Source organism: Theobroma cacao, chromosome 6, assembly GCF_053813885.1.
Source record: "Theobroma cacao isolate CCN51 chromosome 6, ASM5381388v1, whole genome shotgun sequence".
Lineage (NCBI taxonomy): Eukaryota > Viridiplantae > Streptophyta > Magnoliopsida > Malvales > Malvaceae > Theobroma > Theobroma cacao.
Window position 1 is genome coordinate 22415545 of NC_142644.1, and position 26720 is coordinate 22442264.

Consider the following 26720-nt stretch of genomic DNA (forward strand, 5'->3'; position numbering starts at 1 on the left):
GTTTCATTTATATTTCTTTGTCATACTGTTCCTCCTGAAGGAATGATAACTATTATGAGATCAACGGCTATGATCGTAACACCAACAAAGTGACACGGAGCAATCTTAACGACCTTTCAGTTAAAAAGGGTATTTTCGTCATTTCAATCAGTTCCCTTTCCCGCCATTTGGATGATCTCCTCCGTTGCTACGATAACCCATTTAAGGAGGAAAGCCAGAAGAGAAACAGAGAAAGAAGAGCAGAGAAAACAAAAGAAAGAAAATCAAAGAAGATGCCAAGGTCATTCTCTGAGTCAGCTACAATGCGAACACTGAGCTTTTTCATAGTCCTTTTGTGCGTTTGGATATCTTTCAGGATGACCAATCGCTCCAACCATTTTTCCTTCTCCTTTTCGTCTTCTTTTTCATTGAATTCCAAATCGAATTCCTTCTGGATTTTTCAAGATATACTGTTGGATAGCGAGGCTCTGGAAGACGGTCAGGCTCCTGCTCGGTCACTCGAGTATGATTTCTATCGGGAAACTTGCCCTGAGGCTGATAAGATCATTCGAGCCAAGGTTCATCAACTCTTCAAGATCAAGGCTTCTTTGGCTCCTGCTCTCCTTCGCCTTGCTTTCCATGATTGCTTCATTGAGGTTGCCATCTTTTTCTTCTTGTTCTATTTTCTGTTGGCCCTTTTAAGATTTAGGTTTCTCATTTCTTAGTGATTTTCTTTTTCTGGCTGGCTTCTGTTGTTTCTTGATCTTTCCGCTGCTTATTTCGTTTGCATGTTTAAATGCTTCTTTGCATCTCAACTCTCCAGCTTCCGTTAGCCTTTCTAGAAATCTTTGGAATCCAAAATCATGTTTTTGAGGGTGCTTTTCGTTAGATATTTTGTAATTTCTGTGATTTTAATTGTTGATACTTTTTGGAATTCTTTCTTCCTTATTTTTTGCCTGCAATTCTCTGTTTCTTGTTTCTATCGAGAAACTTGAGCTCCTATTACGTATTTTCAGCACTTTTTCTTGGGATTTTGTTCTTCTTCCTGTCTAATTCGGTCTGGTTCAACTATGGAATCACAAAAAAAAAAAAAAACCAAACCGGGCAGGGATGTGATGCTTCTATCTTGTTGGATGCTGTTGAAGGGATGGATTCGGAGAAAGATTCTCCTCCCAATGAAAGCTTGAAGGGTTTTGATGGAATCGACATAATCAAGTCAGATGTTGAACAAGTGTGCCCTGGTGTTGTTTCCTGTGCTGATATTCTTGTTTTGGCAGCTAGAGAGGCTGTTCTTCTGGTAAATTCCTATGAAGCTAGGATTTTTTAGTTTCTCCTGTTTTATATGTGCTTATTTTTAATCTTTGGATGTCAGTCTGGTGGCCCATTCTATCCACTCAATACTGGTAGGAGAGACAGCACTGCCTCTTTCTCTGATAGTGCCACAAACGAGCTTCCTTCACCGCATGCTGATCTGTCTGAAACCCTTGCATCCTTTTCGTCAAGGGGATTTGATGAAAGAGAGACTGTCACTCTCTTAGGTATGAATCTTTTTCCTCTGATTTTTTCTTCATTGGTTTCTTTGTGCTTGCTTTATCGTTGGATTGGATTCTACTATTTGTTAGGTGTCAAACAGTACATGAAAGTAAAAAGGAACTAAAATTTGATTATTCAGTTTCTAGATTTAGGGTCCTGAGAGAATACCATCTCTATTCAACTGCGAGCCTACTTCTATTTGGCATATTCTAGCCTGGTACTTCCCCGCTTTGTTTCGATCCAGAACAAGTCTGTCTGCACTTGTATCTACCTTTTCCTTGATTACATCACTTCCTGTAGATACCTTAATTTATCCATTATCTCTGCTTTGTTTCAAAAATCATACATGTTTGTGCTTCGTAGATTAATGCTAACAAAATCGCTGGTGAATGATTTATGTATCCATGGTAATATTTGTTGTGTTTTTTTCTGAGGTTTTTGCTAATGCGCTAGTTGTTGTGTGATGGAAACTGCTGTTATACTTCTTCTGCTGTGGCAGTTGTTTCTTCTTGCAGAAGAAATGTATTCTCTGACAAGTATACAAGAATTTGATTCTCTACTACTTCACTTGCAGGTGCTCATAGCATTGGAGTCATCCACTGCAAATTTTTTCAAAACCGTCTGTATAACTTTGGTGGGACTGATGAGCCTGATCCAACTCTTGATTCTGAAATTCTCGAGCAAATGAGATCAAAATGTCCCAAGAACCACTCATCATCATCACCAGCAGCACCACCTTTTTCGGATGGTTCACCAATGAAAGCACCTCAATCACCTTCACTTTACAACTCACTGTCATCAGCGGTACCACCATCAACTTCCTTTGACAAATTGTTATCTTCATCACCTAAGGATCAAGGAACGGTGATGACCTATGGGGGAACTGGAGCAGACTTTGGCACCGTGTACTATCGCAGTCTTCTACAGGGTAAAGGAATCCTCTATGCTGATCAGCAGCTAATGGCAGGGGAAGAAACTGGACTATGGGTTAGAGCATATGCTTCGGATGCCTCCTTGTACCAGCGAGACTTTGCCCTAGCAATGATGAAGCTCTCAAATCTCCACGTTTTGACAGCACCAAGAGGTCAGATCCGGCTCAATTGTTCAAGGGTGGCATGATGGAGAGAGAGAGTGAGGACCAGCATAGTTTGTTAGACAAATTTTCGAGTAGTTTGGCGCTTTTGTTCTTTTAACAACTTTATCTTAGCCCCTTCTAGTCACAATCAATGAACTAGTTTAAATGTTGCGTACTTTAGTGGGGTTTTTCTAGTTATATCGTCATTGTAACATCAGCTTACAGGAAATGACTGTTGATTGAGGTTCATAGAACATAAGTGGAATAGATTTTCTAAAGAAATTAGTCTAATTGACGACCTTAATTACAGGTTTTTGCATTCTGCCAAAACTAAAAAAGAACACTCTAACCATGCACTGTGTAATGCCGGAGTCTTAACCGATGGAAAAGGCCTCATTGAAAGTAGAAGCCATGCGTGTGTGAAAAGGGAACATCCACATTCTCATGACGCCAGAAGGCACAAATTATCACCAACGGTTCAAATAGTCAATCTCTGTGCTTCATCGAAGCACATTTATTCACAGAAGGATCTGATAATATATGAATAACATGCAATGCAAATTACAATACTGAAATCTTGGTATGAAACTTCCATGCTTTATTGGTAACAATGCACTCTCAAGCAAACTATAACAATCAAAGAGAAATAGAACCATAAGCTGAAGTAGCAGAAGAACGCAGGCAAACACACAAAACATAAGAATTTAGGATAAGAAAACAGATTCATATGCACAAGAAAGGGTGCGAGAGACATGAATCTACAACCTAATTGATCTGAATCTTCGCTTTGATCTGTTGATGCTGGCAGAGGCTTGTGGAACGGAAAAATCTGAGTACATATCCATGAAGAACTTGTCGACAATAGAAAGGTACACTGGACTTTTAAGTCGAGAATAATAATGGAGTGCCTCTTCCACATCCAATACATGTTCCATATCACCAACATCCATCATCTCTAATTCCTTCATCTTTTGTGCTAATGCATAACCTCCTCCATTTCTCTTGTAATAATACTGTTCCTCTCCCTTAACCAATTGTGAATTTCCCACTTTCTTTATCTCCTCTTTTCCTCCATTTTGTTTTTTGTTCTTTACAGGATTCTTATCTGCAAAGTCCATGGAGCTTCCACTATATGCATCTTCTTCCATCATTTGCCCTTTCAATGTCATGGCATCGTTCTGCTTTCTCATCTTTGCCTCCTCTAGACAGACTTCCCAATCGTCAGAAAAGTCAGTGTAGAATTGATCTTGTTGGTGCTTTTTTCTGCTGCCACCAGTGCAAGAGAAGGAGTCTAGGACTAGGAGGGGTGGTTTGGATAGCTTTTGGTATCCTACAAAGAAGAGAGATTTAAGGTTCTCAACTGTTTTGTGAAAGAAGTTCTTGGACTTTTGAATGGAGTCCATCAGCGGCATTTTTGCCAGGAGAATTGTATGGTAAGGCTTGTTAAATCTCTTGGGTGTCTCTATCTGCAACTACAGACACAGCTCTAATCTTCCGCTGCTTCTCCTACAGTTGCGTCCAATATACAGGTAAGAGAGATGGAGACAGGAGATGTTTCTTACGGTTACCTAGAGACAACGCTGATGGAGCCTAAAGTGCAATTTTCTTCCCTATTGCTTGCACTTTTCCATACTTTTTTGTCCTTATCCCACCTATATTTGCTTCTCTATCTGTCTCTTTTTCCTGATCACAACGCAGAAGGTCAGAAAATCACAAGGCATTGGGGTTAAAAGATTACTTGAATACAAATTAAAGATCTAAGAGAGTGAGGTCTTCGGAATCTAATGATCACAAATATTTTATGTTTGACTACTTTGTTGTCTAAAGTGCAGTGCTATTGATTAAAATGCAAAGCTAAAGGAAGTGGGTTGATGAAATTTAACTGATAAACTCCACATTTTCAACTGCTACTTAATTTTTGTTAGCTATGATGACCAAACTAAAGGACCCACAAATGGAATAGTGCTGCTTCTTTTAACTTTTTTTTTTTTTTTTGTTGAATTTCCCAACAATCAATCTGATATCAACATGGTAATTGACACCACTTTTGTAGGGTTTGGTGTGATCATAATTGATCATTCATCCCTAGAAAAATCCCCGTGCATTTATAAGGGTGTGAATGGTCCCAATCTGTACGGGTGGATGGTATCTAAAGGACCCAAAACCCACTTAAATATTAATGTCAAGATAAGGTGCATTTCGATGCTTGCATAGCTAAGTCATTTTCTCACAGTTGCCCTGCTGAAATAAAATCCTTCCACCAACCTAAAACAGGTAGCTTCAACCCTTGTTTTGCCTATGGTTTGACAGAAGATAGCCTGAAGGAATCCAGAAAGAAAGTTTGCAACCACACCAACAACAGCAGATGGGCTGTGAGGCAATGTTCTGCCTTAAGATAAGTCTTCAATCTTCCATGAAAAATTCAAATCCAGAATTGTTCCGAATGGTACTAAGAATCTGAGGGAGAAACCAGAAAAAAAAAAAAAAAAGAAGCAAAAGCAGTTAGATATGGTTAAAGGAACTTTTTGACCCCATATGTGTATGTTTGCTTTGGGCGATTTAACCGATGCTTAAAGCTGAAGCATTGGGTCATTGAACTGATATCTGACGCTAAAAGCAGCCCAACATGGCTTCTCTACTTCTTTTTCTTGTACTAATCCTTCCAATGTCCCCCTTCAACACATGAAAACTTATGTTCAGATTAAGATATACGCAGTAGCAGAGGTTTTAATATCCAAAACAAAACACATCTCAGTTGTACAGGAAAGTACAAAAATTATGTATGCCATAATATTAACTTATTTAAGTGCTTTTTTGACCTTCTACAAAAGAAAATAAAAAAGAATAAATGCTAACTATAATTGGGGAAGGGGGAAAAAGAATCAAAGAGGGGGATACATTTTTAGCGAAATTTGAGGCCTGATTATGTAAAGGAAGAAAGTCTACCAATCTATCCACAGTTACCTTTTCCACTTTAATGTTCTTCTCTGCCTAAGACTGCAACAGGCCAGGTGACTTGAAAAACCATTGGCTTTATGTAAGGTCTCCTTACTTGTGTATAATATAAGGGCATTTGCTATCTCATTACAACCTAAAAGACTTTTACTTACAACCTCTATTCTTGTTCAATTTGAAGAAGTGATGCAGGAGCTTGTGCACTTCACCATAATTATTAGTTGCAGAAACAAGACGATCTTTTATCCACTGTGGTAGCTTGCTGCTTGGATGAGAAAAACTTCTTTTTGAAGAATCTGATGCATAACGGATGTCGACCAATAAAATTGCAGCATAGTCATTTATGTGCCGAATTGCTCTTCCTAAGACCGATCAATTAAATATCAGAGGCAGTCCAATGTCAAAAATCAAGATTGATATAAGAAAAGACACAACAGAACACATATAATCACATTAATTCATGTATGCATTGAGCACTTGGAGGCAACCAGTGAACTTAAATCAGCCAGAAATCAACTTTGTTGCAAGGTTTGAGATGTTAAATTATTTTCTGTATAAATACTACTCAAACAGAAATCCAGCATGTAGAAATCATGTTCAGTTTTAAAGATATAAGGCCAAAATTTTTCTGCCGATCTGAAAACTAAACAATGAGCCTAGGGGATTCAATTTTCACCTGCCTCCCTATAGTGACTATAATAAATAGCCTTGAAACAGTATCCTCACAATTGATTGCCCGATTTATCCAACTACTGATCTGTTATGCTTAGCACTTACCAATTGATTGATTTACAGCTTTCATGCAGAGATTTTCATAATATTCTTTCCCCCTGCGCGTGCAACTCCTTAGTATGTTGAAAGCAGCCTGAATGTCTCCTCCGTTATATTCTTCACAAGATAAAAGTTTTAGGCTTTTCATAGTACTTGAATCACCCAATCCTTCAATATGCTTCACCCTTTCCAACAATTCAATGTCAGATGGGCTGGGGTAGGGAAGTCCAACCATGACTATGCACCGACCCATCCCATCACTGAAGTTGATGCCTTCTGATATCTTGCCACCAACTACAGCTAGCAGTATCGCACCACTTCTAGGAGCAGGATTATCAATTGCTTCTTTGTATTCCTTGAGAATGACCTCCACCTTTGTGTTTTTTCTAGGTTCTCTGAAGACGTACTTTTTCTTCATAAGCCTTTCAAGGATTCCTGAGGTTTTCCATGCATCATAGACCTGTCCTTCGTATTCAAATGAAGAAAGGAACACAACAATTCCTTCGGGAACAACCGTTGCCAAATTGCAAAGTAAGAGCCCTAGTTCCTCTATCTGTATGTTCAAGACCAATGATGGGATTTAGTAATAGGCCATTATGCTTTCTGGGCATTAAACATTCAGAATAAAATACAATTGTCATGAAACAATTAGCAAAGAAGTCAGTTTAAAGGGGAGTTCAACTATAGTCCAATTAGAAAAAAAATTCAACAACACTTAGTACAAACTCCATTACGGTGACAGATACAGAGTGCAATACACTCACCATAGTTGATGAACTTCTCAAATTATAGCTAAAGTCAAAAGATCTGCCAGATGGTCCACAAGATACTGCAAGTGGCAATATACTCTCTGGAGGGACAATATGGCTACATGAAAAGAAATGGAGCTGATTTGATGGTAACCATGGAAAAAGTCGCTCTCTTGTTTCTTCTATCGGTTGCAGAGTTCCCCCAGCCAGTACAACAGCATGTGCTTCATGCACAATCTGCAAATAGTTTTGAGATAGGATTTCCTTAATAGAGCAAGAAGACTTCGTGTATTTAAAAATACAGACTTTAAAACCAAGTTTTGATCTTAAACAAGGGGAAAAAAAAATAATTGCCAGCAAGTAAGAAGCTAACTGCTATTTTCTTTGCAGCGTAAATTATGAAAATGTTAGAATAACCTCAGAAAAAATCTTTTCCCCAGTAAGCATAACATATTTCAAGTAAGCTCCTTGTCTTGAACATGTTGGTCTCTTCCTTGAGATTATTATCCGTCCATCACCATCATTATTTGTCAGCGACAATAACATATCTGCTAATGCCCGAAAGCCAGACAGTGTGCTACCATCATCACAACTTTCCCCATTTTCCTTGACTGCTGAACCTTTCTGCAAGGTAGTCATTTTGTCTCCATACCCACTAACCTGGAACCATTTATATCGTGACCATTAAATTGGGAAACATTCAAGAAAGAAAGAACTCAAATCATGATTTCACAAAATAGAAACAAATAGTATGGCCATAAATCTACCTTATGCATGATATTGCTTTCCTTGATATACTGGAGCACTTTCATCAAATTAATGTTGTCAATATTGAGGGAGAATAAAAAATCATTTATGGCCATGGAAGAGTCAAAGCGATGCTTTTCTCCAACACCTGTTTGAGCATCTGGGCAAGTGTTTAAACAATTCACATCCTTGTCATCAACTAGAACTCGGAGGAAAGCCCGAGTAAGGACCAAAAGAGTTTGAATGTATCTTCGATTTCCAGATCCCAAGAGACTGTGGAATCTTCCAAAGTACTTCTCTATGTGGCTATGCACCTTCTCCAACTGATAAGGAATCATGCAACAACTTAATGATTCTTAGTTTAGATGAATTTAAAATACACAATATCAATATCAAAAGCTTGCAAATGAAAGTAAAACAATATATAGGAGATTCAAATTCCTTCTGAAACAAAGAGGTTTTTAAATCAATTTGTGACTGGATTATCCAATTTTCATGACACAGGTTTTGAACGGTATTTGAAATATTCGAGAAATACAGGAATCTAAGTACCAAGCTTGTGCACTAGTTTTCAAGTACCAATGATAATACTGGAGAAAACAGCAATAACTATTTATTTACCTGTGGCAGAGTAATTTTCGCATCATACATGCTAATGAGGGAGTCAGCCAGATTGTGAGCCTCATCAATTATAACAACATTATTCTTCAGATTCAGTCCCAGAGCTTCACGTGATGATTTTGAAAGGAGTGATTGATACGGAAGAACCACAAGATCAGCTGGGGTGATCATACTTCGGGAGCCATAATATGGACATGTTCCTATATTTCTTCCAAGTTGAACAAGATCTTCAATGTCCAATGCCCCTTGTTGAGAAATTTCACTCCTAAACTGTCTTTGTAGCTTATGTTTTCTGAGCATTGGGCATCCAGAAGAAGCCTTGGTTTGCCGTATTCTTCCCTCTGCACCTAAATTCTGCAAATCAACGCCATCACTAGTCAAGAAAACCCTCCTTAAATATACTTTTGTTGTTAGTCTGTCTTGGATTAGGGGTATAAACTGAACTTGAAAGCAAGTTGATAGGACTTCAACTAAGATGGACCTAGGTATATGATGTCTTAGCTTCGGTAATGAGGTAATGAAACATGCAAAAGGCACTAGTTCTGAGGCTGCAGGCTTGCAATAAATGATCTGGTGGGCTTCTAGCTCTAAGTTCTACAATTATTGAAACCACTGAAAAGTTTAGGAAACCAAGCCTGATAAAATGCATTACAGCTGAATTATGGAATTAGAACTAGGATATTTAGTACCTTGATTTTAGAAATTTCCTTTTTCTTGCTCTTCTGAAGCTCCAAGCAACGTTCATTAATCCGAGTAGAGTTGCCTAGTCTCAAAACCTCTGAAATACAAAAGCTTCAAAAGGTCAGGCAAAAATCAAATTACAAATGAATAATACTAATATACAAAGTTTTATATACCTTCATTGATGCAGAAGTTCTTCCTCGATCCCAAAGAGACAATATTCATTTCATTGGCAAAGACTGTTTTTCTTAGCTCCTTTATGAACTGTGAAAGCTGTGAATGTGTCCGGCTACAAAAAAACACCTTCAATTTCACTTCCTCCTCCTCCTCCTCAGACTCACCTTCCTCATCACTGGATGAACTAACAGAAAACGTACTGGCTTTCCTCTTTGAATTTGAACTTCCAACTTCTCCTTCCTCTTCACTTTCATATTCTTCAAGCAGAAACTCTTCACCACCCAACTCGTCAGCATCATTTTTCTTTACTGTTTTTTTGCACTCTTTCTTTTTATTGAAACATGCCTCTCCTGGATCACATGAGAATAAATCCTTGCTACTATCTTTATTGTTTCTTTTTGCGGGTTTTGCTGATGCAAAACCGTATTTCTTTTTCTTGCTCTTCTTGTCATCCATTTGGTTGTCTTTGTTTACAACAAAGTTTTTGATCCAATCAGGTTCATCATCTGAACCAATTTGACCAATATTTTCCTGCTTTTCATCAGATGCAACCCTTTCTTCAGACTTCTGTTTTTGTCTCTGATCAAGCACCCATTGCAACGCACTGCAGATAATGCTCAGGGTTTTGCCCGTACCTAACTTGACAAGAAAAATTCAAATTAACCCTTTTTTTTTTTAACAACAATCTTCAATCTCTCAGACTTTTTGAATGACGAATTAAAAAAATTATTTTAGGAAAATTCAAAAGAAAAAAAAAGGCAAAAGGAATAATTTCCTCTATATAACCAAGCTCATGCTTTACCAGTAATGTGGCAACCAAGGCATGTAGCAAACCAATTCAATAATATAAAATATACCTAATAACGAGAGAGAAAAAAAGGATAAAGACCCAGTTTAAGTTGGATACGCAAATTTTAGATTTTTTTCCCCATTTAATATTCAAATTTTCTTCTCTACATTTTTTCAACAACTAAACTTACAAAAAAGAAAGAAAAAAAAAGAAAGAAAGCGGAAGTACCGGTGGGACTTTCGAGCATGGAGACGCCGCCTGTATCTAAAGAGTGATAAAGTGCATTCATGAAATCGATCTGGATTGAATATGGCTTATAAGGAAATGCTGGAAATTTGGGCTCACCTCCATTCTCCATTTCTCTCTTTCTCGATTGCTTCTCTCTCTCTCTCTCTCTCTCTCTCTCTCTTTCAAGTTATTACTGTCTTGCTCTGCAGATGATTTTCCCGCGAAATCCCGAAAATAAGGAGGGAATTATTTATCCATTTTTTTGCCAACCCAGCCCAAGCGAATTTGGACCAACTCAAGCTTAAGTTGGCCCAAAGCTATCCACAAGAAACCAGAATAGGCCCATCCAAGTAATCAAACCCTAAAAAAACCCTGCATAGTATGTTTCTTCCAAACTGTCTCCTACTATAAACCATCTCCTCCGCGCCGCTCTCTTTCTTCTTCAGAGCCAAAAGCACTATATCTTAGGGTTTCTCCTGCGACAGCTCCGATGGTAAAATGGAAAAAGCATTCGCTTCTTTTCTTTTTCTTTTTCCTTCCCTTGATCTGGTTGGATTTTTGCAACTGAAATGATTATGGTAATGTGCAGGGAAAGGGTACAGGGAGTTTTGGTAAGAGAAGGAACAAGACCCACACTCTCTGCGTGAGATGTGGCCGCCGTAGCTTCCATCTCCAGAAGAGCCGTTGCGCTGCCTGTGGTTTCCCTGCTGCCCGTAAGAGGAAATGTAAGTGCCCCATTTTCTTTTATGTCTGAACATTAATTTTTGTTTTTGTTTTGTTGTTTACTGTGTTGTGAGTCTCCTGCCGCATCTGGGTTGGTTTCTGTTTGGCTAATTGTCTGGCTTTGTTTTTTTATGTACTCGGTTTGTTCTAATTGACTCCTACCAGAGTATGTATCTGGGTTTGTAGTTTTTTAGCTCTTATTTTCGTTGAATGTGGTGGTTATTTTAATGAAAAGTTCATTATCCTGAAAGCAATGAAAAAAGGGATGATGTGGACTTGTTTCTTTGCCAAAGTATAAACTTGTATACTTGCTGGAGCTGGTGTAAATGTGTTTCTTTGTAAAAGCATAAACTTTCATACTAATGCTCGTAGTTATGTGTTATGGTTTGAGTACATTAAATGTGAATGACCATGGCGTGTAATGTGCACCTACAAATTTGTTTGAAGAGACTGTGATTAGATGTGAAATGTGTGTGAATGGTTCATAATTAGGCCTTAAATCTGAAAGGTAACTCTTGATTGTGCGATTCAGATAACTGGAGTGTGAAGGCAATCAGAAGAAAGACCACTGGAACTGGTAGGATGAGGTATCTCCGCCATGTCCCTCGCAGGTTCAAGAGTGGTTTCAGAGAAGGTAACAACAAAATGCAGTAATTTCTTTTATGCTCGTTCTTGTAGTACTGGTAGTTTCTTAGCAGATGATGTTTTTTAACATTATGTTTATTTGGTTTTTCTCATAATTTGTTTGTTGGATTGAGATTAGGTACTCAAGCAGCCCCAAGGAAGAAGGTTGCAGCAGCTTCAGCTTAAGGTCTTGTGAGATTGTTTTGAATGAGCCGTTTTATGGGAACATTACTTGAGGAGTTGTCATTACATTGGATGCTTTAGTTGGTTTTAGTTTCTACTTTTATGTAGTTGCTTTAAATTTTGAACAAAAGTGGTTGAGGCTATTATTGTTAGACCCTTAATTACTTGATGAAGTTAATGATGTTCTTGTTTTGGTTACATTGCCCTGAATCTAATCTAAGGATGGCAAGCCCCTAATTATTGCCTGGGAGTAGTCATTAATTGTACTAGTTTGGAATTATCGCTTGAATAGAAATTCACGAGGTCATCCTAACCTTGGATGAAAGGGGGAAAACTGGATTTGAATGTGGTGAGATGCTTGAAGAGTTTGCTTGAATGTCTTTGGAGTGTAGTTATTCCATAGCTCTGCCCTTCAATTCATTGCAGAGCCTCGGGGAAGGTCTTATCAGTATACTATCAATGGCTCTAAAAATAAATTTCTAGAAGTTAGAAGTAACTGCTATGGTTTCAGGCCCCTTCATACTTCACATTCTCCCACTTGTTGCTTATACATTTTCACCTTGGGGGGTCTACCAGTTAAAAGTATTTTCAGTATTTACAACTAGAAGGAATGTAGTTGTGGACGACATCTTTAAGAAAACCGTCGCCCCCTCCCTCTGTATGTGGTTCTATGGTCCTTTTGTACATCAAGTCTGATCCGTCTTTGGTCTATTTCTCAAACATGTACCGGGGTTGCTGTATAAGATAATATTTTTTTTAACTGCTACAAAACATTCATGAGGGCATGTTGGGTTGAAGAAAATGGAATAATTATTCTTATCTTATTTTTATTTTTGAAATAAAATTGTATTTGGTTCGTTAGAATAGTAATTTTGAAGAATAGCTTTTTCAAGAGAAGCTGAATAGTCATTATCAAGTCTTTCTTGGTAATGGTTATTTTAAATTGTTGAAAATAAAAAAAATTTTGATAAGATAAATATATTTTTTTACAATTTAAAAAATTACTTTCTAAAAAAATATTAAATTTATTTTTTCTCTTGCTTCCTCACTCCTCTCTTTAAAGCACTAAAGAAACAAAATTTTTTACTTCATTTTCAAAAAAAGAGAAATGAAAATATTTAAATATTATTTAATATATTAATATTATTTAATTATAATAAATATTATAAAGTATATTATTTAATATTATTGTTTGAATATAATAAATGTAATGAAGAGTATTATTTAGTATTATTTAAATTTAATGAAGAATATATTTTATTTTTTAATATTAAATATTATTTAATTATAATAAAAAGTTTAATTAGTTTTTAATATAAAATGTTATTAAATTATAATAAAAATATGTTTGTATTTTGATGAAAATATTATTTAATTATAGTAAAAGTTATTTTGATTTTATTACTTAAAATATTTTTATTTTTTAATAAAATAAATTCTTTAATTTTAATAAAAAGTTTTTTTTATTTTTTAATTAATTTTTTTTAAAATTTTAATAAAATATATTTTTATTATTTATCTATTATTCTTTAATCATTCTTAAAATTATTCTTGTCAACCAAATAATAGAATAAGTAATAATAACAATTCCTATTCTATTCTATTCTTATGAATCACTCTATATAATAATTATTTTTTCTCTATTCTATTCTCTTATAATGACTATTTTATTCTCATTTTATTTTTTTCAGTGAACCAAGCATGTCATCCGGATAATCTAATCGAGACTTGAAAGATTGGCAAAAAAGGATCACCGTAACAGTTATTGGATCCAGAATTAAGAATAGCTTCGGTAGTTCATTGAACCCTTTGAAGGCAAAAGTTCAAAGTGCAAGGCAGGACACAACACGATGCTATTAACAAGATTAGAGAAAAGAAGAGTAGATTTGCAATTGCGAGGAAGAGGAAACAGCTTTCTATTATATAATTTCACTAATCGCAAGATTTACTTACAATTGCTCAAAAAGTCAAATGGGAAAAAAAGAAAAAAGAAAAACTAATTACACGATTTGGACCTGTCTACAATTTGAAGATCTTGACACTGTAAAATATGAATGAAGTATACCATCCAGATGGAATGAATCAAGGCCAATCGCAGACATCAATCTAAACATTATACCTGGGAAAATGCCAGGCCAGACTTATCACTTGATCCCTATAATTGGAACTCAATGTATTATCACTATTCGGCTTTAAATTCACCAAACTTGTGTTTTTCTTCATGCAACTGCTTGAATACATACTCCATCTCCGGAAATGCAGACAACAACAAGAGCTCAACAAGGTCATATGCCAGCAGCTTCAAACAAACACTAGACTGCATAAAGAGAGAACAAGGATTGCAAAACTGTTACGAATGAGTTTCAAGGTGTAACACTAGTGCTGAAATTTCAATTTGAGCCCAACAAGGAAAACTGACTCTCTGAACACTGTAACAGCCTGCACCAATCATGTTCTGCCTGTATTGATGTTATTAATAACCTATGATGTCCTCTTCCCTCATGACTACTAAACCAGCTCTAAAGTACCTAGCTCACACAAATTGCCTATCAATAATTAAAGTGCAGTTTCTGAAAACAAGACCTTGCCTACTTTAAAAGAACAAAATCAAAGTCACTTATCTCCTAAATTACCTGAATAAAGAAATAGAGATCCTTAGCGCATTGTTCATACTCCTTGCGACCAACAAGACCCACAATAGCAGTGGGTGCATTGTCTGCATCAAAAAAATTGAGCTCATTGACTTTCCTAATGTTGAAAATTTTCATTTTAATAACATAAAATCACGTATAAATGCAGATTATTAATAAGAAACATTCATGATAAACAAAACTACCAATCATTAGCTCATAAACGAATTTTGCCCGACGTTCTGCTTCCAGTTTTTGCTGCTCATCACTAAATCTAGGTGAAGATATTTCAGGAGACTGTGGACTACGAGGTGAAGCCTGGGATGGCCTACTGGATGATGGTGGTCGTTGTCGCTTTGGATGTTTGGTTATGAATATTCCATCAGGCCAAAGTATCTGCACGAAAGTAGGAGACCTATATCAGGACTGTGTACAAGCACATAATAGGTGCTCTTCTTTTAAAAATCTAAAACATTGCACGACAAGCCACTTACAGTCCCACAAAAATGGTCCTAAATTAGTAATGTTAAACACAAGGAAACATGTAGCGAAAACAGTTCAAGAAGGCAACAACAGATAAGGTAAGAGGCTGTAAAATATAAATTTAAGTCAGATAAGACACTGATCAGAATCCCAGTTGATTTTACCTTGTTCTTAAAATTCCTAAAGAGGGTTTTAAAAATATTTTAGCAGACATACACTAAGCTGTATCCAGTAGAAAAACATTTTGTTCCAGTTCAATGGCTGAGCTAATATCAAGGGCGGTTGGTCTGCCCCTTCCCTTAAATCCTCTCGCAAACTTAGTGAAGAGGAGATTTGCTCTTAGATTCTGGTACCACTACTAAAAGATTTTACCAGTTACAATTCTGACACTTTTATAAAGAAATAACATTTCTTGATCATAGCTGAAATCAAATGACTACCTGCTCAATCCGCTTGATTCCTGAAGCAACAACTGACCCCTTGCGCAGCAGCTGGATCTTTTCTATCAACCAATCATCAAAAGCATCACCCATTCCAAGTTGTAGAATTTGCTTGGCCACCCAAAAAGCCTTCCGCCTGAAATGTGCATGCAGAGAACAACTTTCAGGTAAAACTTGTCCATCTGGTAAGATCAGGACGTGATAATGCTAAGCTGAAGATCAAAATATAATGCTGAGATAAGTTCACTGTTCTATAGCCATTCACATACCTGATCCATCCACCATCCTGGAGCTGGAAAATGACGTCCACCAAATCTAATATGGGGACACTTAAATTTGGTGGCACCCACTGCATAGAAGATGTGTGCGTTAAAAACCTTTAAGGAGCCTAGAAGCCTCACAAATTTCAAATTGCTTTGCAAATACTAAATATGACACAAGAAAGTTTTATATGCCATTAAGCAAGGTTATGATAGCCATAGTTCTTCTATAAACACTAATAGAGGAAATAAACTATTTGACTTTGCACTGATTACCTCTGTAGGAAGGATTGGGTATGTAGCAGCATCAAGAAGCAACTCAGAAGTATCTTCCGTTCTTTTGTTCTCTTTTCCTTTAGCATTCTTCCCCATGTCTCTTACAACCGAATTATTTTGCAGTCTAGTATCAGAATCACTGCCTGACTCTTCTAATGACTTTCCACGTTCTTTAGTGGGAAATTTTGATGGAGAATAAGAGATATCTTTTGCATTTCTTAATCCATCGGTTGCAAGATTAAGCTTCATCTGCAATGCAGGTTCCTTGCTTCCAGCGTCTAACTGTTCCCTCCTGGAAGATAAGGAACCCATCAGAGGCCCCATAACATTTGAGGCCTTCTTGATCTTTTCAGATGGATTATCATCAAGGTCAACTGAAAATTCCCAAGCAACACAAAATATGGAATCACTCAAAAACAGGTTAAGAAAGAAAAAGCAAACTATGCACATTCAGACTACTGAATTAAATCCAAATCACCTGACAATGTTTCGACGATAGAAAAAGAATTTGAGAATACATATGTCTGCATTACAAAGTGCATATAATAAGAGATACATAAAAGGGAAAAAGTCTGAAACTGCCTCCCTCCCCACTTCTCTTCCCAGAAAATAGAAAAGAAAAGAACAGCTATTTTTCCGTTCAAAGAAAAAAGGAAAATAGAAGTCCACCTGAGAATCAACACTTAGGAAGTCCCAAACTTCGATCGATCCTGAAATAGTAGGAAGCTGCAGAAGTTTCTGAAGAAGCAAAAATATTCATAATTCATTTAAAAATAGAAAGATAAACAAAACTAGAATATAAAGCATATACTGCAGTTATTTCTCATATGTAAACTACAGATAGATCTCCTTTTGGTACTTTGAATACTGATGTAAGATATTACAGGAAGATGGAAGTACTGGCAATCAAACAATCCAACAAACATATTTGAGGAAAAAACATCAATATAGAAGTAAATTATCAATTTGAATGACTTGAATTCAACAAATATGCCCCATGGATGAAGAAAACAATATGTGAGTTCAAGTATTTAACCTTTAAATATCCATCAAGCCATTTACAGCGTTCTCGTATTACATAAACATCTAAACCTGTTGACAGAAAATGCTTTGGTGGCAAGTGAAGTTTATAATCGGGAAATTGTTTAAGGCGCTGATGCAGCTCCTCAAAATGTCGGAATCTAGAAGGAAAACAACCAAAAAGTTAAGCAACAGTGAGAGGTGATGACAAACATTATTGGTTTGCCATTGTAGAAAAATTTAACAGAGATGCCAATGCAATGAAGAACAAATGCTACAGAATGCATCATGGGAGGACAAGACCAGACAATTAATAGCACAGTTCTACGCACCTTCTCTTGATTGACCAACTATTATTGTTATTTACATCTGTAACAGATATGGAATAAACAGCAAACATTCTAGAGCCACTCTTCACAATATTTGCACCCAACACCTGCAAAAGAAAATAATTGTGCAATAATTATGTAACAGAGTACCAAAATGCGAAATCCTAGCATATTGAAATGAAGAATTGATCCTGATCATAAGTATGTACCTCACATCTCAATTTAAAGAAAGAATCCACCACCAACGAGTTTTGCAAAGAATTAGCAGTCAAACTACGACTTTCTGAAATAGAGATAGAAGCAGCAGATGAAGAAGCAGTTGCTCCGCTGTGAACTCTACCAAAGAATTCAGCATCAGAATCATCACTGGAATCATCAGCTTTTCCATGTCCATTCAGCGAATTAAGTATATCCTGTCCATCACCCGATAAAAAGCTTGTCCGCTCGACCTCTTGCCAGACAGGTAACTTCTGACTGGTCAATCTAGATCTTTTCCTGCTCGATGGGGTTCTAGTTAATCTTTGATACCGAACACGCCTTCCACCAGCCTTCTTCGCCATATGGCCCTCAGGATTTTCAAGTGGATGATGAATGTGCGAAACAGTCAGATTTCTGTTACTCTTACCATCCCAAACTTTAGTTCCAGGAGAATCAAGACCTGTTACATTTCCTGTTTCCTCTTCCTCAGAAGTAAAAGAATCACTGCTTTCTGATTCAACCTCCTCCAAATCAACAAGGCTGTGTTCATCATCTTCCTGATAAGATGCAACTGAAGAGCAGTATGATACACTTTTAGGTTCATGTGGGAATGATTTTTCTATTTTGCGCTGATCAGTTAATGCAGATTGAGAAGCAGAACTCTCAGACGAGTTATGCTTGATTGGATACTTCTCTCTGGTCTTAGATACTGCTTTTGAATGATCCATTGTAGCAGCGTTTCTAATGGAAGAATGCTGTGGAACTTGCTCAATTAATCGTTTTTCACCTTCCTTCTTTTTGTAGTTTCTCCCTTTTGTCCACATGTTCTCAAAATTTTCTGGAGCAAGGGCCTCAGTCTTTCTACGAGAAATGAGATCTAACATAGCACCCCATTCTCCTCCTGAACGATGTCGTTGGATACCTCCTTCAACACCAGTTTGGGAATTCAAGGGCACAGAGCTCCATGAACGGGAAGATCGAGTATCCAAGGAAAGCAATGGATCTTTCGAAAGATGTGTTCCATTTAGGTTATCTGCCGCAGCAGTACCTCCAGCAGCTCTGGGTTGATCAGTTTTTAACTGTACAAGTTCAACACCAGTAACAGAAGGATCTAGAAACTTAGAAAAATGATCAGATGAGATCCTTGAAGAGCCATTTGGTTTGTGTTGAGATGCATCTTGTGCAGCATTAAACCCTCCCTTAGCCTTTGTCATAGATATAACAGCAGATTCGATCCTCTCATTTATAAATCTGTAACCAAAATTCAAGATGATCGAGAACCATAGCAATATAATAAATGAAGTCTAGCAAAATAGAAGGACAGATCACCTTGGACTCACTAAATTTAAGACTGGTCGCATTACCGCACAAGCCAGAAGCTCCCTGACAATATAACGAAAGAAAGAGCACTGCAGATCTTCAGGCCTGAATGTGAATGAAATGAGACCATCCATCAAATGTTGCAACACCTGCAATAAAAAGAGCCGAAAGTACTGTTAGCACAGGCTAGATATACTCAAGGAATAATACACTCATTTTTACAGGAATGCTGGATTGATTGACTACTTTAACATAACTAGAAGGTCAAAGTAAAAACTTAAAAACCTTGTGCTCAGCTTCAGCAGAGAATAAAGCCGGGTGCAGTTTGTTCTCTGCAGCCAGGACACATCTTATTTCAGTATCTCGATCTTTGATAGTCAGTGGTCCAGATTTCTGCTTTTCAATTTTTGCTTGATTGAGACGAAAAAGCTCCAAGTGTGAACAAATGAGATTAATAAAGTCCCTGCATCATCCTAGAAGTAGATTAGTTCCCTCTTAATCATTCTTAAATGAAAATCATGACAAAAACAGTGATGAAATGAACTTATACCTTGTGAGTAATTCAATGAGATTTATATTTCTCATGCGGTCTGAAAACTCCCCAAGAACACCATTCATGATCTGCACCAGCTCTTCTGGACCTTCCCTATCAGGTGTTAAACGAGAATACCATAGATCCGTCACCCACTCAGAAATAAGATGCCTTGTAAAGTGATCTATTGCATCCTCAACAACAGGAGAATTTACTTTCCTTCTCCAATCAGACCGTTCAACAGCTTTCAGATATTCTGGTGGTTGCTTAGTATTCAATGCATTCGTAGATGCAGGTTTGCTGTTGTATACAGCAGCTTTCCTCCGCATTTCATAATCTAGTGAAAAATACCGGAGGAGAATGATTAAGGCAGCAGCAGCAGGCAAATTAACTAAAACTGAGGAGCTTGTCACTGATACAAGAAACAGGAAAAGAGTAAATACCAACTCAAAAAAGTTCAACAAAATAATGGCAACCATCTAAATAAAAATTTCTTTGCAAAAATCTTAATTCCAGATTAAGCAGAATTACATAGATGTAAACCCACCTAAATGAGGTCAGTTATACAAATTATTTTCCATTTGTAAGGCTATATTCTCCCTGCATTACAATGTTCAGTATTTGATACCAGTGTTGTTAAGGCTCACAGTGCCAAACAACAAAAGCACCTAGACACATTTTTTTGTAAGGCAGTAGGTGCAAAAAAAGCCTGCCCGATTGAAGTTCTCTTTCATTTCTTTTATTTTTAAATTTTTTCATTAGCTATACCTTTAATAGTAACAAAAAGGGACAGTATCAAACTCTTTACTTCTCAATGTTTGAGTATTCAACAACAAACCTGGGACCATAAGGAAATCATCCATATTGGCCAAAAAAAAAAAAGAACAAGGAAATTTTGCATGTTTTGTATGATAAACACACACACACACACACATCACACATATATATATAGTGTCTTAGTTCACTTAGTCAAGCACTTTTTTGCACCTTTCGCCTCAGGCAATATAAGGGTTCTAGCACCTTGCACCCTTGACAACACTATTCAATTCTGAGCGTTTATAAAGAAGAAAAGTGACTTAACAAAGCCTTAAAAGGCCTCGTTAGTTTAGACTTGGTCCGAGAGAGAGTAAAAAGTAATATAAGCAAATAAATACTCCAAACGAAACAAAGCTGCAAGCATTATACTTAATCATAAACATCGCTTTCATATGAACAAACCGACTGCTTTACATTAAGCTGCAGTCAAGGAGTTTTCCTAACAGTTTTTTTTATCTCATTGTAACAATATGTAAAACAATTAATATTATTTTCTATGAAGCAGCAGCATTAATTGATAGCATTATACTGCACTTGCAGATAGTAAGTACAAAGGAAACAGAATCCATGCTCTATCTTTGCTCAGTAAAGTTCAACAGTAAAATAACATTATGGAACCAAAGTTAAGCACCAATAAATTCAAATCTATTAATCACATTGGTGATGTTAATCTAAATCTTTTGTTTCAGAGAACTGTTTGGCCTGGACAATACTTAAACATTTAGTGGTAGGAACTGGAGAAGAAGCAAAAGAGGAAAAAGAGTCTCCTCACAATTTTTTTTTTTTAAAAGGAAGAACTTGTGTAAGTCTAGTGACTTAACCCGCAATGAAGCGATGAAACAGATGCCAATAAGAATGGTGTTGAAAGGACTTCTATTAAAACCTCAGCATAAAAAGAATTGGCAGCAGATATCTTCTAAAACTCTCAGCGCTTGAGGAAAGATCTACCGATGGCACCTAGACAGTCAAATGCAAGACTGACTAAACTAAGGTAAGGTAGAGAATTGTGACTGCAGTCAATATGAGTAACTCTTCAGCTCCAAATCCCAGTGCCAACTTAAATTTGAATTTAAAATAATTCTAAATACCCTAATTTCCGTATTTCTTAAAACTTCAATGCTACAACCTTGCAGGCTACACAAACTATAACCGATCAAATTCCATCCTAAAAAGTAATTTAGGTCACTTAAAAGAATTAAACATAAATTTTCTTTAAAACACTAATTGAACACAGTCAAAACCCTATCTGAACTCAATAGCAAGTAATTAAATAAAAGCATTAATCAAATTTAACTCAAAGATCAAGAAAAATAATTAAACAATCCAAATTATAGAATAACTTCGGTAGAAATTAGAAAAAACAAAAAGTAAGAGGATTTGAGAACTTAACATGACATGAGGTAGGACAATCCGACGACGCATATTGCTAAAATCACAATTCGCTTCTTGGCTTCCTCCACCAAGTCACGAGCCGTCACCTGCTTTGACCTGTTCATTTTTTCAGCCAGATCAAAACTATCAAATCAAATCAAATGAATCTGTCAATCAAATGAATCATTCTATTTTTTGTGTTTCTCTTTCGTCATGCCAACAGTCGATCACTGCCAAAAGGAAAATCATCTTTAATAAAGTCGAAAGGAAATAGGCGAAGAGAGATTAAAGAATCAAGGAATGCTAGGAGTGGAAAGTAAAGAATTGAAAGAATTGAAGGGAAAGGTGGCGTTTGGAAAGGAAGAAAATGAGTGAGAAAGGGAAAGAAAAATAAAAGAATGGAATTTAGGAGAAAAGGGAAAATTCAACGCGAGGACCGTTAGGTTTTGTTTTGGTGCTGATTCGGCTTTCGCGTGTGTGTTTACATTTTCTTTTCTCTGTTATAATCTCTGGCTTTGGAGATTTTGGGATTTAATATACGTACGGCGATTTGAATTAGATTTTATTTACCGGCGTGTTTAATCTTAATCTTAGTTTATTGAAAATTTTGACGTAATATTTTAAAAGAATTTTAAATTATTAAAAAAACCATATTTTTAATTTTATTTAAATTATATATATTTTATTTTAAATAAAATAAATTAATTATTATTAATTAAAATATTATTTATTTTTTTTATATCACGTCATTTTAATTTAATATTGATATATGAAAATAAAAATATCACATACTTGTTTAATTATATTACATCATCGTCATTTATTATAATATATTAATATATATATATATATATTAATAATAAATAATATTTTAATTAATAATTGTTAAATAATTAATAATTAAAATAATTTATTTGATTAAAAATAAAATATAAAACTTGATTAAATTAATAAAAAATTTAAAATTTATTTAAATTTTTTTAAATATGGTTCAAACACTTTTTTAGAATTCATTATATTGAAAGTTTTTTGACATTTTCTTAATTATTTATTTTACATGGCCGATTGGTGAAATTATTTAAAAAAAAATTTCATATATTTTTTGTAGTTCTCATTTTTTCCAAATAAGAATCCTTGTAGCTAACCAGCCCTTTTAATTATTCAAAAAAAAAAGTAAATAGCCCTTTTTAATTATACCAAAAACAAATAAATAGGCCTTTTAAGCCAAAAATATTTTGGACCAACCATTTAGTTGACGAGAAAATGAAACCTCAAATTGTCCATTGGATTTCAATCCTCAAGTTAACTGAAGGTCCATCCTCTAGCTAGCTTGTAAAACTTTGAGACAAAGTTTACAAATGCATTGAATTATTCGAACAGTTGAGCTTCTTTTTCTTTCATAAATATTAAGTTGGTGGGAGGCATTTCCAACTTTAATTCTAGTCACTAACTGACAGCTCAAACGAGATACTCTGCAATAGTAATAGCACATGAGTTTGAAGTGGACGTATTGCCTGATAGCTTTACAGAATTCAGTGTTTCTCCCAACCATTCTCTTTATATAATGAATTGGAAACTCCTTAGGTAGTTGACTATTGTTCGTTATCTTACTCCTTGTAACTTTTAATATGAAGTTTCAGTTGGAGAAGGAAATGAAAATGGCCAGCATTTTTGAGTTGCAGCTGAGCTAATTAATCAGCTACTCACGCGCGGCACGCATGCTCTGACTAAAGATGGATGTTTTATCAGGAAACCTGTAAATCCCAAGTTGAAACAATCTTTTCCTTCCTTGAATAATTAATGCACATGTTGTTGCCTGGAAGCCTCAAATTCTACTTTACTCGACATTAGAAATAGGTTGTGCCCACAAACACAAAGCCAATTTGGCAAGGGCATCAAAAGGAAGTGGGTCTGCTCTGCTCTGCTCGCCAGGCAAAGAAAGGAAAATGGAACATGCTACATTACTTGCAATAAAGAGAACTACCCGGTTTCTCTCCTTTTTCTGCCTCTTGCCGGTAATGAGGTATCTTTCCTTACATCTGGCCCTTGCTGTCTAGAACTTTCCTGTTTTAATCCATTAGTATAAATTTTTTCTTTTACCTCTATGATCCCAATCAAGGACGGAACTAGTTAATTTTATTTAGGGTCAAAAGTTAAAAAAAATAAAAATTAAAAATTTTTAAAATTAATATATTGAACTTCATCATTAATAATAAAAAGATTTATAATAGATAATAATTTTATATAATATATAAATAAAATAAAAATAAAAAGAAAAAAACTTATAATAGTGTTGTAGAAAAGTTTTGTTTAACGATGGTAATATCTTTTTTAATATAAATAACTAAATTATTTATAAGAAATTTATTATTCATTTTGTTTTCAAATCTTGTCTTTCTCAATATAAACCACTAAAATATTAATATTATCAACATCTAATATTTTTATTTTATTATATTTAAGTTTGTAATACTAAATATTAAATTATAATGCATAAACTATAAATAGTTAAATACGACAGATAGAATTAATAATTTTTTCTTATACTCAAGATAATTTTTTTTCAACTAAATATAAAACATAAAGCACATTAAAAACATATACTCAAGATAATTTTTTTATATGATTAAGATTAATAAAAAATAACATATTAGTGAAATTTTGAACAACAACTAATAATGCAATACTAGAACTTATATTTGAAAATTACATATACAATAATTTTTAAATTTTTAAAAATTAAAATCATTAAAAATAAAATCCATATAACAGAAAAAAGAAATCATGACAAGTAAGAGGTATAACCTATAAAACAAAAAAAATGTGGTTGATGATTTATAGAAATTTAAAAAAAAATTTTATAAAAATTTAAAATATATGAGCAAATAGAATATAATTAAAAAATAAATAAATAATATAAATAAAAAAATTAAATAAAAATTTTACTTTTTTATAATTTCACAATACAAGGATAAAAAAGAAAAGAGAAAAAGATGAGTGAAGAACTTTTAAAAATTTAAAAAAAATTAAGAATTTAAGTAAAATTGAATGGACTTGTAAAATCATTTATTATTTTTAAATTATATTAATTATTTATTAATAAATTATTTTAAAAAAATTATTAAAAAATATATAACATATAAAAAGTTTCAAAAAGTTTGAGGGGCCATGCCCCCCACTACAAAGGGACGCTCCGGCCCTGATCTCAATTCAAAGGGCTAGACTCAGCCCATAATCTAATTAACCTATTGTGATTTAACTTTGGTAGGGTTTAGGTTCAAAGTGCACATGTCAGCGTTGTAACCTTTCCTGACATAAAACTCTTTCCTTGCCTTCTAGTTTTTCCTTGGGTAGAAGTATTATCTCTCTTAGAAGCTAAAATTACTTAACATCACATCAAAAACAATATACAAGAATGCTAAATCAGTCGAAATTCCGAGACTAAAAATTAAATTGACAAATATTAACTCCAAATATATCATTTTTTTATATATAATTCTTTAAAAAAACTTTTAAATTATTTAAAAAAATTTAAATAAAATTTTATTTTTTATTATGTTAAATAAAATCTTTATATTTTTCTTTTAAATCAAATAAACTCTTTAATTTTATAATTAAAGATTAATTAATTGACATTAATTAAAATATTATTTATTATTTATATATTTATTTAATGTATGATAAAAAATATCACCCGATTACATTATAAAGTTATATTAATATATCATGTTATCATTTATTTTGACATATCGCGTGATATGAAATAATAATTAATATTTGATTAATAATAATTAATCGATTTATTTGATTTAAAATAAAAAATAAAAAATTATTAAAATAATTTAAAAACTTTTTCCAGGTATTTATGTCCTTATATTATTTTGCCTAATTTACAGCTCATTTAGCATTACCCAAAATTATAAGCACTGAAAAATATCGAAATTGTGTGCCTTGTGCATGTTATGGAAAAGTGGTTAAAGCCATAAAAATATTGCAGAAAGAATCTCAACATGTATTTCCACGGTGAAAGGCAACAAAGGATGTGAGTTATTGGAGCATGTAAACAATTTGTTTAGGGGGGATTCATTTCGTGCTAAGTACGCAACATTGCAGGTCCCAACCAACCGGGAAGTGAGAAGAATGATTAACCTCACTGGACGCTGGCCAAAGCCCATCCCCTCCTTTTCTTCATGATAGCCAGGTTGGAACCCATGTCCATGGCATCACCTCATCATTTAACAAGACTTGGACCTGACCAGACCAGACCAGACCAGACAAATGCCATGCCTCTTTTCTTTTCTTCTTCTTCTTATTTATTTATTTATCATTATTTTCTTGTACTGCAAAGCGGAAAAGAAAGAGCATCATTTCCTTTAATGTCTTTTCATTTAAAGAAGGCACTGAAATGAAATGCGAATCTGAGATTTGTGGCTCAAATCAATTTGGCACTCCCAAATGTTGTTATTGCACTAAACATTTTGAACAAGACAGGCCGATTGGGCCTAAATATTTTAAAGCCCAGCTGGGAGCTGATTCCGCGCGTTTCCGTTATTATATGTATTAATTTTGTTATTAAAACAAAATAATATTTTTCATTTCATTATGTTTAATAAATCGTATAACATAAAACGATGATGATCTGTTTAGAACCAGAGTTAGGTTTCCCAGAGAGGTGATTGGGCTAAACAGCAAGTTAATGTCTCCTGGAGGTCGAATAAGAAGTAGCAGAGGCCATGTTGTGATTTTGAAGCATCTAAAGTTGAGAAAGACAAAGAGCCGACGATTTCATGGGAAATCTCCGTTTTGATGTTACATTCATGACATGCATCGGCTCAGAAAGACGTGATAGTCAGTTGGAGGCAGCTCTGGTATTTATATATATATATATATATATATATATAAAATGAAAGTCTCATATTTAAGTTTCTTGATCTCAATCCAATGGTTTTTCTCTTAATTATAAAAGACATAAAAAGCTAATTATATCCATCATAATTCCCATAAATAGGAGCCCTATTATTAGTTGAGTTATTATTCTTTCCTTTTAACCACTCTTTTTCTTAGTAAATGTGATTTAATTCTAATACAAATTATACGTCGATATCAATGCCTCTTAGCCTGCCTGTTACTTTTTACCCATGGAGGAGTCCTTATCCTCTTAAACCACAATGGAACGCAATTATTGTATTGTCCTTTTTTTGGTTTTTCC

General features: G+C 34.8%; 5 protein-coding genes across 9 annotated transcripts; 2 read left to right on the top strand and 3 right to left on the bottom strand.

Annotated features, from left to right (window-relative positions):
- The first annotated feature begins 51 nt into the window (after positions 1-51).
- On the top strand, positions 52-2894 carry LOC18595928 (putative Peroxidase 48). Of its 2 annotated transcripts, none has more exons than XM_007024099.3 (4): positions 52-635; positions 1088-1276; positions 1352-1517; positions 2087-2894. In XM_007024099.3, the coding sequence occupies exons 1-4, from the start codon at positions 273-275 to the stop codon at positions 2629-2631; spliced, it is 1263 nt and encodes a 420-aa protein (XP_007024161.3). In that variant the 5' UTR covers positions 52-272; the 3' UTR covers positions 2632-2894. The 2 variants fall into 2 exon arrangements, with proteins under 2 accessions (XP_007024161.3, XP_088663561.1); XM_088807435.1 differs by having other exon boundaries at positions 498-635; positions 996-1276.
- A 224-nt stretch (positions 2895-3118) lies between these two features.
- LOC18595929 (LOW protein: ATP-dependent RNA helicase-like protein) lies at positions 3119-4310 on the bottom strand. The gene has a single exon (XM_088807316.1). The coding sequence runs from the start codon at positions 3997-3999 to the stop codon at positions 3346-3348; it is 654 nt and encodes a 217-aa protein (XP_088663442.1). The 5' UTR covers positions 4000-4310; the 3' UTR covers positions 3119-3345.
- A 753-nt stretch (positions 4311-5063) lies between these two features.
- LOC18595930 (RAD3-like DNA-binding helicase protein) lies at positions 5064-10550 on the bottom strand. Of its 3 annotated transcripts, none has more exons than XR_001928539.2 (10): positions 10307-10550; positions 9288-9923; positions 9120-9208; positions 8431-8784; positions 7830-8132; positions 7480-7722; positions 7078-7299; positions 6320-6866; positions 5552-5904; positions 5064-5260 (listed from the first exon to the last, which is right to left on the bottom strand). XR_001928539.2 is itself a non-coding variant. In XM_088807315.1 (10 exons), exons 1-10 carry the CDS (start codon positions 10434-10436, stop codon positions 5690-5692), a joined length of 2658 nt encoding a protein of 885 aa, XP_088663441.1. In that variant the 5' UTR covers positions 10437-10454; the 3' UTR covers positions 5356-5689. The 3 variants fall into 3 exon arrangements, 2 of the variants coding, with proteins under 2 accessions (XP_088663441.1, XP_007024163.3); XM_088807315.1 differs by lacking the exon at positions 5064-5260 and having other exon boundaries at positions 5356-5904; positions 10307-10342; positions 10424-10454; XM_007024101.3 differs by lacking the exon at positions 5064-5260 and having other exon boundaries at positions 5356-5904.
- A 102-nt stretch (positions 10551-10652) lies between these two features.
- Positions 10653-12034, top strand: LOC18595931 (large ribosomal subunit protein eL37x). The gene is made up of 4 exons (XM_018123646.2): positions 10653-10799; positions 10896-11031; positions 11562-11663; positions 11793-12034. The coding sequence occupies exons 1-4, from the start codon at positions 10797-10799 to the stop codon at positions 11837-11839; spliced, it is 288 nt and encodes a 95-aa protein (XP_017979135.1). The 5' UTR covers positions 10653-10796; the 3' UTR covers positions 11840-12034.
- Positions 12035-13728: 1694 nt separating this feature from the next.
- Positions 13729-22000, bottom strand: LOC18595932 (phox (PX) domain-containing protein). 2 transcript variants are annotated; one of them, XM_088807439.1, is made up of 15 exons: positions 21531-22000; positions 19343-19661; positions 19078-19255; positions 18802-18941; positions 17484-18723; positions 17278-17381; positions 16962-17106; positions 16595-16663; positions 16404-16449; positions 15926-16299; positions 15659-15738; positions 15390-15525; positions 14673-14862; positions 14470-14552; positions 13729-14153 (listed from the first exon to the last, which is right to left on the bottom strand). In XM_088807439.1, exons 1-15 carry the CDS (start codon positions 21634-21636, stop codon positions 14019-14021), a joined length of 3345 nt encoding a protein of 1114 aa, XP_088663565.1. In that variant the 5' UTR covers positions 21637-22000; the 3' UTR covers positions 13729-14018. The 2 variants fall into 2 exon arrangements, with proteins under 2 accessions (XP_088663565.1, XP_007024166.2); XM_007024104.3 differs by having other exon boundaries at positions 19343-19736.
- Between the last annotated feature and the right edge of the window lie 4720 nt (positions 22001-26720).

Bases quoted from the DNA above. Each gene is read 5' to 3' on its own strand.
- LOC18595932 (XM_007024104.3), bottom strand. From the start codon at position 21,636: ATGAACAGGTCAAAGCAGGTGACGGCTCGTGACTTGGTGGAGGAAGCC. The intron at 18,724-18,801 runs GTGATCTGTCCT...TTTTGGTTACAG, and splicing joins TTAAATTTAGTGAGTCCAAG to ATTTATAAATGAGAGGATCG. The intron at 15,526-15,658 runs GTATGTGAATGG...TGCACATTTCAG, and splicing joins CAGGATGGTGGATGGATCAG to GCGGAAGGCTTTTTGGGTGG.
- LOC18595930 (XM_007024101.3), bottom strand. From the start codon at position 10,436: ATGGAGAATGGAGGTGAGCCCAAATTTCCAGCATTTCCTTATAAGCCA. The intron at 9,924-10,306 runs GTACTTCCGCTT...TTGTCAAGTTAG, and splicing joins CATGCTCGAAAGTCCCACCG to GTACGGGCAAAACCCTGAGC. The intron at 8,133-8,430 runs GTAAATAAATAG...ATTCCTTATCAG, and splicing joins CGAAAATTACTCTGCCACAG to TTGGAGAAGGTGCATAGCCA.
- LOC18595931 (XM_018123646.2), top strand. The intron at 11,032-11,561 runs GTAAGTGCCCCA...TGTGCGATTCAG, and splicing joins TGCTGCCCGTAAGAGGAAAT to ATAACTGGAGTGTGAAGGCA. The intron at 11,664-11,792 runs GTAACAACAAAA...GATTGAGATTAG, and splicing joins CAAGAGTGGTTTCAGAGAAG to GTACTCAAGCAGCCCCAAGG.
- LOC18595928 (XM_007024099.3), top strand. From the start codon at position 273: ATGCCAAGGTCATTCTCTGAGTCAGCTACAATGCGAACACTGAGCTTT. The intron at 1,277-1,351 runs GTAAATTCCTAT...TTTGGATGTCAG, and splicing joins CTAGAGAGGCTGTTCTTCTG to TCTGGTGGCCCATTCTATCC. The intron at 1,518-2,086 runs GTATGAATCTTT...CTTCACTTGCAG, and splicing joins AGAGACTGTCACTCTCTTAG to GTGCTCATAGCATTGGAGTC.
- LOC18595929 (XM_088807316.1), bottom strand. From the start codon at position 3,999: ATGCCGCTGATGGACTCCATTCAAAAGTCCAAGAACTTCTTTCACAAA.